Genomic DNA, 12,167 nt, shown 5'->3' with positions numbered 1-12,167 from the left:
AACTGTAACCAAATATGTTGATTGTTATTTTTAAAGTCCAGAATGACAAGTCTTCACTGTCATAAGGCTATATTTGGAGTTGAAGTTCATTATTGTAATTCACTATTTTTGGCAACAGGTTTTCCATTTTATGAATCAACCTTGTGTCATTTTCTTCTTTTAATTGCTTTGGTCAGTGGACCCTGACAAAAGTGAAGACAGACTGTGATGTGTATTAGTATCAAAGTGAGTCACATCCTGATCACACTAAAGCCCACAATGTTAAAGAACCAGGTTCTACCACTCTCCATCTACAATCCAGTTATCACTTTAATTGCCCCCTTAATCAAGAAGAATTCATAAATAGTTGTTTCTCAATGTACAAAAATACAAAGTCATGCTGTGGAATGAAGGTACAGAATTGAGCAATATGAGGAAAGTCACAATGTTTTCAAGTGTGTCTAACACTTGAGTTTTAAACTGTGAGGTTGTTCTAGTCCAGTGTGTAAAGTCAATTTTTTTATGGTCTCTCAGTTTAAACATTTAATATTGCGGTAACCTCAAATAGCTTCTGTCTGTGCCATCAGATGGCTCTGATTGTTGTTACCATGATTATTGTAATTTATAATATAAATCCTGGTTCCTGTAAGTCACCAAATTCAGGCTGTATGTTGGATAACTCTCCAGGTGTTGTGAATGCACCCCAAGATTGTGGGGGACTAGGGGTATTCTCTTGGGGTCTGTGATGATGGGGCCCACCCATAAAAACAGTCCCGGGCTCTGAGACCGCACTGCTAACGAATAAAAAGGAGTCATAAAAGTAGATTGAGATATTGTGGGGGGTGTTTATAACCTAGTGCACATTTAGAAGTTTTATTTCACTAATCTTCCTTTGGGGGGTTTCCATATTGATATGATGTAATCTGTGTTGACAGATGGTGTTTTGACTACTTTTTTTTTAAGGTTTGGGTGGGGGACTCGGAATGCCCCTCTCGTTGGGTCTTTAGTGGATTTGGCCGTTGTTAGGACAGCAAAGATAGCTCTATCGACAAGGGATTGTGCCCCGAAAGAAAGATTATAGGTACTACAAAACAAGGGGGCCATTGTGGCAATTGACAAAGCCATCATACGACAAAGCAAGTGTGCAGTGTGCCGTTGGCTGCCCATATGCCCATTGTCCATTGTCTTGCGAGATGAGGAGCTTCAGAGTCCGAAAAAGATGTTTTGTCATGAAATTCCTAAAAGTGTACAACTGTGCCAAGCCCGCCAGCACAGAACCACAGTAAATGTAGGGAATAAATTAGTAATGTGTGTGGGTGAATGAGATTTACAGGGAGATTGGGCAAAGAAGACACTCTTGTAGGCTACTGATGCTTGATTGCTTGTTTCTTGACTCATAAAGGTGTTATTGTTGGCTGATTTGTTTTGCAATATTCTAGTGGACCAATTTCTAGCTGGTGTCAATTTTATGGTCATTTTTACTCTTTTATATTTAATAAACTGCAGAGGTTGAGTGCAGTATGCACTTTCAGGTGGGTCAACTTTAAGCTTTTGTTGTTATTGCCAGTACATTTTTTAGCACAGCGTTGTCTTGTCCAGTTAACATTAACAATATAAAAATTATTTATTGTAAACAAAATAAGATAAGATCCCATATTGTTATGTAAAGATATAGTAACTTGATAAATAATGACAGACGATTGAGCAGTTGCTTCTATGGTTGCCTCCTCGGGACGTTATCTGTTCGCGAGCGTAGGCTACACATTTAGCGTGCTCAGACTAACTTGTAAACTTGTGTAGTTACTGAAACGTATTTACTCATATGGGGGATGGGGGGGGGGGGGGGGGGGGATACTTTTAAGACCCCCAAGATTTTACACTTTAATTAGGGGGGTCATTCTTACCCATAGTTCGTACCATGTCTGAATGTTCGAACAAAGGCAGCAGTAAAGGTCTCTGGTTTTTTGTTTTGCTCACATCCAGCCACTGATGAGTTAATAGTTTATGGAGACCCAAAAGTGAAAGTAACAGCCTCATCGACTGTCGCTCTTTACTCAGCGTGTTCTTCTCGTGCTTCTTTCGCGCGGAGAAGTCTGTAGGCGGGTGTGCATAGCGACTTAACATAAAGACGTAACATAAAGAAAAGGGAGTTTCCGAGACATTTGGGTGGACGTTGCATTGAAAAAGGAGCGAATTTACTACTTCGTCCAGTATTCTGCAGGTCTGGAAGTGTCCGCGGTCATTTCTAGAGGGTCAAGCAAACAATTGCTGTTTGAAAGTAGCCTACACTGCAGATGGCTTCCTTGTGAGACAGCCCAGGTCATCGAATCGAAAGGTTTGTGGCTTATTTGTATTCCTTGTGCTGTTGAATTGTGTTGCGTGTTAATGCGTTTTATATGGGAATGAAGCGCAACAAGGCGTTTCAAAGGATATAAGCCAAGATCCAACGCGGTCCACTGACAGATCGCTTCTGATTTAGATTAGTTTGCAGGTGAATTTACAAGATGCCCTGACAACAAAATTTGATCGATACATCAACACTTTTATGATGTTAAGTTTTGTGTGAATGCAAAAACCATAATTTATGTTTATTATTCCACTATCTACATCTGAATGAGGCAGTTGGCACATGAATGTATTAATCAGGATTGTGAGTCACACAGTTCAGAATTATATTAGAACTAAACATTCATTTATTTCTGTGCATGTCCAAACTAAGGTAATCCTTGGTGATATTAGGCACAGGAAAACGTTATGCTGTTGTATAAACAAATTTTGGAGCAATGAGGAGACTAACATTGTATGAAAAAGAAAAGAAAAAAGCATGACCCACATCTTGCAGTTAAAAGTTGTTAAAAATGTGAATTGAGTTAAACATTTATTTTAAAAAAATTTGGTAAAAATGGCATCTCAAGTATTTCCATAAGTTTATTCTAAAGGCATAACCAGAATATTGGCCCTATTTGGCAAATGATGTGCATGTACCAATGGTAATTATAGCTTAAATAACACTATTTGAAAGAAACAGTATGAAATATCAGTATGTTTCTACAATTACTTTTTCTCAAAAGGTTTTGTCAAAATCTACTTTAGAATAGGAGAATCAAATAGATCTTCCAGAGAAAACGGATTGCGAAATAGAAAGTTAAAATAGCAATTAAAACATTGTCAGATAAAATATGCAGTTACATAAAGGATATGATTTGTTCTGCCTTGTGTTCTTTACCGTTTCTGCTTTACAGATCCATATTTATGATAAGTAATGATAATTTTGTCATTTATTTTGATATAAGTTTATAAATAATATTTATAAACTTAAACTTAAAAAATTATATTACAAGTATTATAAATTTTGATATTATTATAAGACATTTCTGATAAAGCTACAAAAAATGTTGATTAAAAAACGACATTTTGCTCTACATGTTCATCACATGGATATTAGTCAGAAACTTGCTGTCATGTCAAGATGTTGTTAAATTCCCAATAGGACTAAAAGGAATTTTAATTTTTCCTTTCGAAAAAAGCAAAAAGACACAACATCTGGATTTGTTTTACACAGCTGCACAGGCTGTGTAGGAGAAAAACAGTGGAACATTATGATAGAGCTCCAGCCCTTCAGATGAGCAGTGAACCCCTTTCCTGCTTCACTTTGATTTTTTACTACTTTTTTGGCCATTAAAATCAGATATGCCGAATCAGTCTTTTTCGATATTTAAGTATTTTATCATCCAGAAGGAGAGTAAATGAATTCAGATGCGTGATCCCTGGTTCTTTTTGTCCAACAAAAAGTCATTTAATGGCAAGTTTAAAAAAACTGCCATTCAATCTAGTTTGATATTTGTTCTGACTGTATTCTGTCTGTCTTTTTTTTAATAGGCCAAGCGTGCATAAGAATTTTCTGGAATCCAGACTCATACTACAGTGCAAGCAGAGAATAAGCAGAACCATGATCCAGTTTGAATGCCGGCTCCTCAGGGGGCTGCTGGGTAAGTAAAGTCCAGTAATTATGTGATTTAATTTGCATAATGCGAGGTATTGTGCCAATAGGACCTTTGAGGATCTTCATTTGTGAGGGAAATTTGGATGTGACAGTACTAGACATAAATATTTCAGAAGTGGTTTCAAAAAATGTTTAAAGTGATTGATTACTTCCTCCGCTAAATGGAGAGAGACTCTTGTGCATTTACGCAAAAAGGACAAACTCCACTGACACGTCCAATTGAGAAGAATTTCTCTGGCTGATTATGTGAGATATCTTAGGCAACAGTTTGCTGTGTGGTTTCTACATCTGCGTATATTGTCACTTGTTTCTTCTGAAATGAGTGTCAAGCTAAACATATGAGACGAGCCACTGCATATGGTGCTACCACTGAAGGACTAAGACGTGACTGTTAATTTCACCACATCCTGTGTTCAGGACAGAAAAAGAGAGAGAGATCGGATAGACAGATAGACAGATGCATAAGGTAAAAGAGAGGGCAAGGAGGGGGATACCAGGCCAAAAAAGCCAGAATAACTTTGATGGGAGGTGGGGGTTGAGTGGTCGGACACCAGTAAATAGCCCAGGTTCTGCGGCATAACAAATTCCTCTGGCCCTCGGAAGTCTGTTTCATGGCTCGGAGACTTTGCTGACTGTCAGTCTCTGGGTAACTGCCCTATAGTGCAGCTCAACCACAGACACAGAGGCCAGCCGCACTGTGATCCACAGCAAAGTGACAGATGGATGCCGGTGCCCTGTCTTTCTGCCCAGGGCTAGCCAGTCACAATCACTTATCTTTAACATTAAAAGCTCCAAAATAGATACAGGGTCAGCCTCACAGTTCATCTGCTTGAAAAAGCTCCCATCATCTCATTCTCATGCATATTATGCTTTTGTGGAATGCAAAATCTCTTCTGTTGTGGCATTATGGCTTGTTTTTTTTTTTTTGCAGCACCTTTTTCGCTGTAAGTCGGGCTGTGGTTTGAGGTTTGTGACTTGTCACAGAACCTACCTTTGACAATTTATGTATGCAACTTTGTGCGTCATTGCCTTTAAAGAGACATCACACCAAAAGACAGCAAAACATAAAGTAAAAAATGATGCAGTTAATAGTCATGATCAATAAATTGAAATATAATACTCCATATTCAAAATGTTCTGAATAAATCTATCATTAAGATTTGTATTGATACTAGACATAAAGTTACAGGCCTTTTAATTACAGATAAACTCATATGAATGTTTCTTCTAAATGAAGCTGAATGTGGTTAAAAGATAGCCAAATTGTGTTATGCTATGCATATTTTGATGTAAAGTTTAAGTACAAAACAGCAATAATTTCATGATGTTTTCATGATAGGCAATGGCATTATTTTAAAAGCCATTATTTTTCTTCTTCTCTCCCTCTAGGTTTTATTTGTCTATTACCAATGTGCACGAGTGCAGCACCAGATATCTGCGTTCCTCTTAAAACAGTACGGGACAGCCTAAACTCAACCCTGCGGAGACGTTTTATGGTAAATAGATGCCATGGGCCCGGTTTCACAGACACGGCTTAGATTAAGCCAGGGTTAGGCCTTAGTTCAATTAAGGGATTTATGGGTAACACTTTACAATACGGGTGCACTAATAAGCATTAATTCATGCTTAACTAATGCACAGATAATACTAAATTAATGTGTAACTAATGATTATCTAAGCTATTCATTAATGATTACCACATTAGGAACTAATTAAGAGTCTGTATGGTCATTAGCTAATGATTAATTAAAGCAGACAACTGGAAGTTGAAGTGCATAGCTTTGACTAATTGTGGTAATTAACACATTAATTTACACTATTAGGTAATAAAATATGTTATTAAGGAATTAATACATAATGACACATTGAATTAATAGCAATTCATGTATTACTTAATCTATTAATCATATAGATTCTTTATTAGTTGCTGATGCAGTAATAATTAATTAATGGGTTAGTTCTTCATGAGTCATACATTAACTCATGATTATCTGTGCATTAGTTAAACATGAATTAATGCATATTAGTGCACCCGTATTGTAAAGTGTTACCGATTTATGTAGCTTTTATAAACGTGCCTTTGTAAAACTCATTGCTTTTGAGACAAAACAATGGCACTGACATATTTTAAGATATATCAGTGCAAGTTGCTTTCAGTTAAAACAGCTCAAACATGCATTTTAGTCTGGGACTAGCTTAGACAAGGCTTATATTCTGAACAATTATGGAAAGATATTGATATTGAGAACAGACATAAAAAAAAGAAAAATATATACAACTTGCATAAAGTGATGGTTGTATAAATGTCTAGCATGAGGCAGGATGAATGGCATGCCAATAAATGTTTTACATTTATTTAATTTTTTTTACAGAAAATGTACTTTCCTATTAACTATACTATTCAAGTGCATTATGAGGAGGTGTTCAGACTACGCAACATCAGCAGACTGGTAAGTCTTTATCCCACTGACACTGTCCCCAAGTACACCTCTGACTCACTTTCCATAATGGCTTAAAGCCACACTCTCCACAACTTCCCACACCAATTAGCTCATTTTTCCTGTTTGCCGGCTTTCACCCGAGATTTAACACTCGTGAGTCGTGACTTACAAAAAGAGTCAGATTGGAGTCACAGTTTTAGGGTTTCTCAGGGCTTTGAAGGCCTATGACTCAGCAAATAAACAGGGGTGAATCTCACCGAAAAAATTCTAATTACAATTCAAACAATTATTGTATTATAGTATTATATAAAATGTATTTTTTTTACTATAACATTTTTTTAAACACAAGCATAAACACAAGGCTCTGCATAAATATCCTACAACATACAAATATACATATACTACCACTATGCATAAATATATTACAACATAAATAAGATTAACATTACAATAATGAACATTGAATATTCAATTTGACTGAAAATTAAATTAAGAATGAAACCCTTATGTCAAAATTTAATTTAAAATAACATTAAATTAAGAAAGATTATTGAAAATGATTAAAACCGGAGCCACCTATGGTTAAAGAATGGATAAATATATTAAACAATATATATATATATATATATATATATATATATATATTAGGGCTGTCAAACGATTAATCGCGATTAATCGCATCCAAAATAAAAGTTTGTGTTTACATAATATATGTGTGTGTAGTGTGTATAATTATTTTGTATATATAAATACACACACATGCATGTATATATTTAAGAAAAATGTGTTATTAATATATAAAATATTTATATTTATATATAATATTAATTATGTATAAATATATATAAAATATATACATGCAAATATTTCTTAAATATATACATGCATGTGTGTGTATTTATATATACAAAATTATTATACACACTACACACACATATATTATGTAAACACAAACTTTTAGTTTGGATGCGATTAATCGCGATTAATCATTTGACAGCCCTAATATATATATATATATATGTGATGGAAAGAATTTTTCTTTAAATTTTATTTGAGTGAATGGACTGAATATACATTAAACCCAAACAATCAGACTTTTATTAAATGTTAAACGGTCTGCAAGGTAATTTTCTTAAGAATTATAAGTTATTATAAGTTATATTGTTATATTCTATATAGTTTCTGTTATAAAAAGGGGGAAATAAAAAAACATTTGGAGAATAAAAGATGTTTGTTTCCAGAACTGATAGCTATCTGGTGTCTGGCAATAATTTTTTTATCTATATTATTAATAATGTTCCTGTTTTATTGTAGAAATAACCTTTGTAATTGTCTTTTTTCTTGTATAAAGGGGGAAAAAAGAGAAAAATATATCAGAACACAAAATAGTTACATTTGTAAAATTATTTATAAATTCTAAATTTGCTGTGTAACTCCTGTGACCTTAAAACTATTTTTTTTCTTCAATATTATGAGATTCTGACACTAAAAGAATACATGTCTATAAATCACAACCATCCTAATATAATTGAACATTTCCCTCATTATAGTTCTTCTTCTCCTCCTTTCTTCATCTCTCACTCTCTCTGTTCTCTAGAATACGAGTAATGAAGATGAACCAGTGCAGAGGAGAGATCTACAGGATTTGTGGCTTTTGGTTAGTCAGCAGGGTATAAAGAGGGTTTTAATGGTGCTGCCAGAGAGACATCCTACACGGCGTAAATACCTCTCCAATCTGGAGAACCTCTTCAGAGATTTTCAGGCGCTTTTTCACCACGGGAATCCCGTAGATCCAGAGGTTAGAACAATGATGTCATTTCTGCTTTCTCAACAGCATTACGTTATAAATCATTCTGGCTGCCACTGCCACTGCTCACAGTATCCCAAAGCTAACTTCTACAGTTTTAATGGAAAATAAAACCCCCACATAGGCTTATTGTTTTCTTGATTTGGTTAAACTCAACTCAGTTTGACCTCTTGGATCTGTGTTACTGTTGTTATTTATGCAAGCAATGTTTCTAGTATTTAAATTCACCATGTCAAAATGTATGTGTCTTTGTACCTGTTTCAAAAAAGAGAGTTCTTCCAGAGAGCATAGAAAACATCCGGGATCGATTGACGGACTCATATTACCAGGGATGGAAGTCTGTTAAACCCAAGTCAATACTGGATAACAGTTATCGGACCATGCTTTGCCTATTCAAAGAGTGCTTCTCAAAAGAGGATGACAATTATGATTGTAAGTGAATGGAACGTATTGTTTGTTTTTACATTTGTAGGACTGTAGAATATTGATCTGCTAAACATTGATTGGTTAAAAGACCCACTGAATTAATTCAACAAGCACAGACTACTTTTTTTTTTACATTTGGAATTTTTTTTGGGAATGATGGGACTGACTTACTCATTGAGGGTTTGAGGCAAGACTGTTGAGGTCCATCTAATGATTGCTACCACTTGGAGCAGTTGGGGAATTTTGGAGTCCAACCGCAAGAAGGGTTCTTCCACCAGTCCACCAAATTTTTGTTGATAACCTTACGCAACCCCAAAATGTATGCACACAGTAGCAAAAAGAAACGTTTGCTGCTTGTTGGTGCATGTCTGTGGTCAAAAATCAGCCTTTGTGAATGAGAAAAACTTTTAGGGGATTGAATCAACATCTTTATCCCCTCCATGATGAATGAGATTGTGGCATGATTCAGGCTTTGAGGTTGTCTGAAGGATGTAGAGTATACCTTAAGAAGCCCACATGTTTTTACTAGCCTGAACATGCCCGGTCTATGCTTTCTACCAATTCTTTGGGAAAATGACAAGTATGATCATGTACATTGTTTTTGTTATCGTAACAATTTCATTCAGGCAATCTAATGAGCAACTCTAAATAACATCTTTATATGTGACACTAAAATATGACCACTTATCTGTGCTCATTCTCTTTGTTTATTTGTAGATTGTGAAGTCCTCAACCGGAGGAAAGAGAAGAAAACAACATAGCAGCAGATCTAAGCGGATCTGATCCTGTCTTCATGTTGCTGGTGTTGGTGTAAAAGGGTGTTTCCCTGTTTATGTAGTGACACACAGCATGCTTGTGTGCCTCTTGTCCTAGTGAAGTCTCTGACTGTCTCCACCGGTGTTACCCATATGGAAAAAACTGCAACAACCGTCACACCACTTGGAAGACACTCTAATGACTCTGCAGCTATTGCTCTCCATCATTCAGAACATTCATACCTCCGTCCACCCGCCCGCAAACTTGCATATCGATGTAGTATTTTGCTAAAAAGGTTCATGTGCACTGTGCGTGTGCTCTATGGAGGAGACAAGCTTTGACTCTTCGCTGTAGCATTTTCTATTGGTAATTCCAAAAAAGTCTTTGCCACTGTGACTTATATTTCTGAGGAAATTAAATATTTTGTCCTTGGTGAATGCCAAAACAGCATATTATCAAGCCACGTTGTAAATGTTCTTGGTAAGATTTAGGTAAGATGTATAAGTTACATGGAGCTTCTTTTGTACACATATCATTTGCATGCAAATGTTGTGCTGACTGCTGGCTTAGTCGGCACTGTTGCTTTTACCCGTTGGCTCTTTACTTTGTGCTTTGCTGGTTTAATGTTGAAAGTTTGCACCAAAGTACTCCAATAAAAAGCTTTTTAAGGTGACCAATAGGGTTTGATATCAGGTTTGCATATGTTTTATACACAGATTTTAATCTAGTTTATTTATTTGGACTCCTGCCACAGAATGTTCTGGTAACTGTTGTAACATGGCTTGGAAATAAATCTCCCACTATCACCCCCACGTGTTCACATGTATCATTTGTTTTAAGCTATGGGTTTGGTTACTTTACAAACACACTCACCTTTCACACACATACAGTACCTGATTTACAATATCGGGATAGATATCACAAGACACATTTTTATATGAAGGTGATGACATTGGCTAAATTAGGTTACACTTTATTGAGACAAGTGTAATTATTTATTTAAGTACTGAGTAATATTAATTAACAACATGTACCTACTGTAGGATTAGAGTTTGGTTGAGGGTTAGTTGTGTGTAATTATGGATCATTTTAAGTACGTGTAACATATGTAACAAGGACAGTAAAATAAAGTGTTACCCTAAATTATTTTATATAGCTGATTATAAACACTCTAACCCTAAAAGAAAACTTTTGCATTTTTTAAATAATAATAAACTAGAAATATTGCCTTGGCAACTAACTGAAATAAAGTAAGTTGAACTAATCAGGAATAAAATAAAGCTAATCAGAAATAAATAAATAAATAAATAAATATATATATATATATATATATATATATATATATATATATATATATATATATATATATAAAAGCACATAACAAAATAGCTAAAACAAACTCAAATTAAAATGAAAACTGAAAATAAATAAATAATAATTTTCATATTTTTCATATTATTCGCTGGACCTTTAATGTCCTCTTTGGCAGTGGTTCTCAACCTTTTTGCTCTTGTCTGTTTCCTCTTAAAAGTAGAACAAAAGCTAGTCAATAGAATAGAGTAGAATTGAATAGAGAATAAAAATTGTGATTACAAAATTTCCAAAATTATGTTCTTCAATAAAAAACAACAACAGTTGAGGAGACATATTAAAATAAGAAATATGTTTACACATTTTATTTTAGCCTTTTCAGCATTTAGCTTCGATTATTTTAGTATTTTCATTCATTTTAAGCCTTTTTAGCAGCCACCTTGGAGGTTTGCTGAGGCCCCCTAATGGACCCGTTGGTCATTGGGCCTGGGCCATCTATCCTAAAGATTCTACCCCTGCTGCGTGAATTTTGCCATGCTTCAAATGTTCCAATATTTTTTCTGATTTTGCAATCTCGTCCTCAAAGTAAACGAAGGGAGAGTACACAGTGTACATTTGGCCACGTTCCGCGGGGTTTCACAAAAGTAGGCGTTTCCGTTTGCACTCCAAAGATTGTTCTAGTTTACCTGCCGTAGTTCCAACTTCCTGTTTTCATTTGTCACAGTCTGTCATACGATGAAGGCATTCCTTACACCCCTAGTTCACTGCGAATACAAGTTTTAAACTTTAAACGTCTATCCAGCCTTTGCACAATGTCATCCAACAGTGGTATTCAAATACCCAGCCGGCTGCCTCTGCTGTGCACTCATGATGGAGTGCTGTTACCCGGCTCGACCATGAGAATCAGCGTCGACACGGCGAGAAACATGCAGTTAGTGAAGAGCAGACTGCTGAAGGGGACCTCGCTGAAGAGCACCATCATAGGGATTGTTCCTAACACTAGAGACCCCGAGCACGACAGCGATGAGCTCCCGTCCTTGCACAGGTGGGTCTGCTCTGCGCTGTCAAGACCGTCAAACCCGCTGCAGGTCTAGTGTGATGCAACTGTCATTGAGTTTCGTTATGAAACCATAGTCATTTATTATGCTTTTATAATAAAATAAGTTACTTTTATTGTATTATAAACTTTATTTTATAATGTGTAACTTTGATATTTTCCCGAAATCTTTATGGTTACCATAGAAATGTTTGTACTGGTGATGATGACTGACACTATTTTGTATTCACTGAACTTTACCTGGCCTGTTTATTATGTTTTTTACATGCTAGAGACCAGCTGTAGTAACAGTGTTTGTTTTCTAGAATAATCGTTTGAGCAGCAGATGGACTTTAACCTTACGAGTCTCTGCTCTTTCAGCGATCAATGGCTCTCCAGTCAGGGTTT

The 12,167-nt window shown here is 35.6% G+C and overlaps 2 protein-coding genes across 2 annotated transcripts in view; both read left to right on the top strand.

The window, feature by feature from the left end:
• The first annotated feature begins 2,015 nt into the window (after window positions 1-2,015).
• Window positions 2,016-10,218, top strand: il34 (interleukin 34). The gene is made up of 7 exons (XM_056254275.1): window positions 2,016-2,314; window positions 3,859-3,968; window positions 5,372-5,478; window positions 6,355-6,432; window positions 8,021-8,221; window positions 8,500-8,662; window positions 9,374-10,218. The coding sequence occupies exons 2-7, from the start codon at window positions 3,929-3,931 to the stop codon at window positions 9,415-9,417; spliced, it is 633 nt and encodes a 210-aa protein (XP_056110250.1). The 5' UTR covers window positions 2,016-2,314; window positions 3,859-3,928; the 3' UTR covers window positions 9,418-10,218.
• Window positions 10,219-11,449: 1,231 nt separating this feature from the next.
• The window catches only part of lonp2 (lon peptidase 2, peroxisomal), a 28,927-nt gene continuing 28,209 nt past the window's right edge, over window positions 11,450-12,167 (top strand). Inside the window, exon 1 of the mRNA XM_056254105.1 lies at window positions 11,450-11,768. Within this exon, the coding sequence (XP_056110080.1) occupies window positions 11,536-11,768 (233 nt within the window). The 5' untranslated portion in view covers window positions 11,450-11,535. The remainder of the gene's footprint in view (window positions 11,769-12,167) is intronic.

Source organism: Rhinichthys klamathensis, unplaced genomic scaffold (assembly GCF_029890125.1).
Source record: "Rhinichthys klamathensis goyatoka isolate OS25496 unplaced genomic scaffold, OSU_Roscu_1.1 h1tg000005l_1, whole genome shotgun sequence".
Lineage (NCBI taxonomy): Eukaryota > Metazoa > Chordata > Actinopteri > Cypriniformes > Leuciscidae > Rhinichthys > Rhinichthys klamathensis.
This window is presented reverse-complemented; position numbering and strand designations above follow the sequence as displayed.

Coding starts and splice junctions, on each gene's coding strand:
- il34 (XM_056254275.1), top strand. CDS start 3,929: ATGATCCAGTTTGAATGCCGGCTCCTCAGGGGGCTGCTGG. Junction 6,433..8,020: donor TACGCAACATCAGCAGACTG/GTAAGTCTTTAT, acceptor TCTGTTCTCTAG/AATACGAGTAATGAAGATGA. Junction 8,663..9,373: donor AGAGGATGACAATTATGATT/GTAAGTGAATGG, acceptor GTTTATTTGTAG/ATTGTGAAGTCCTCAACCGG.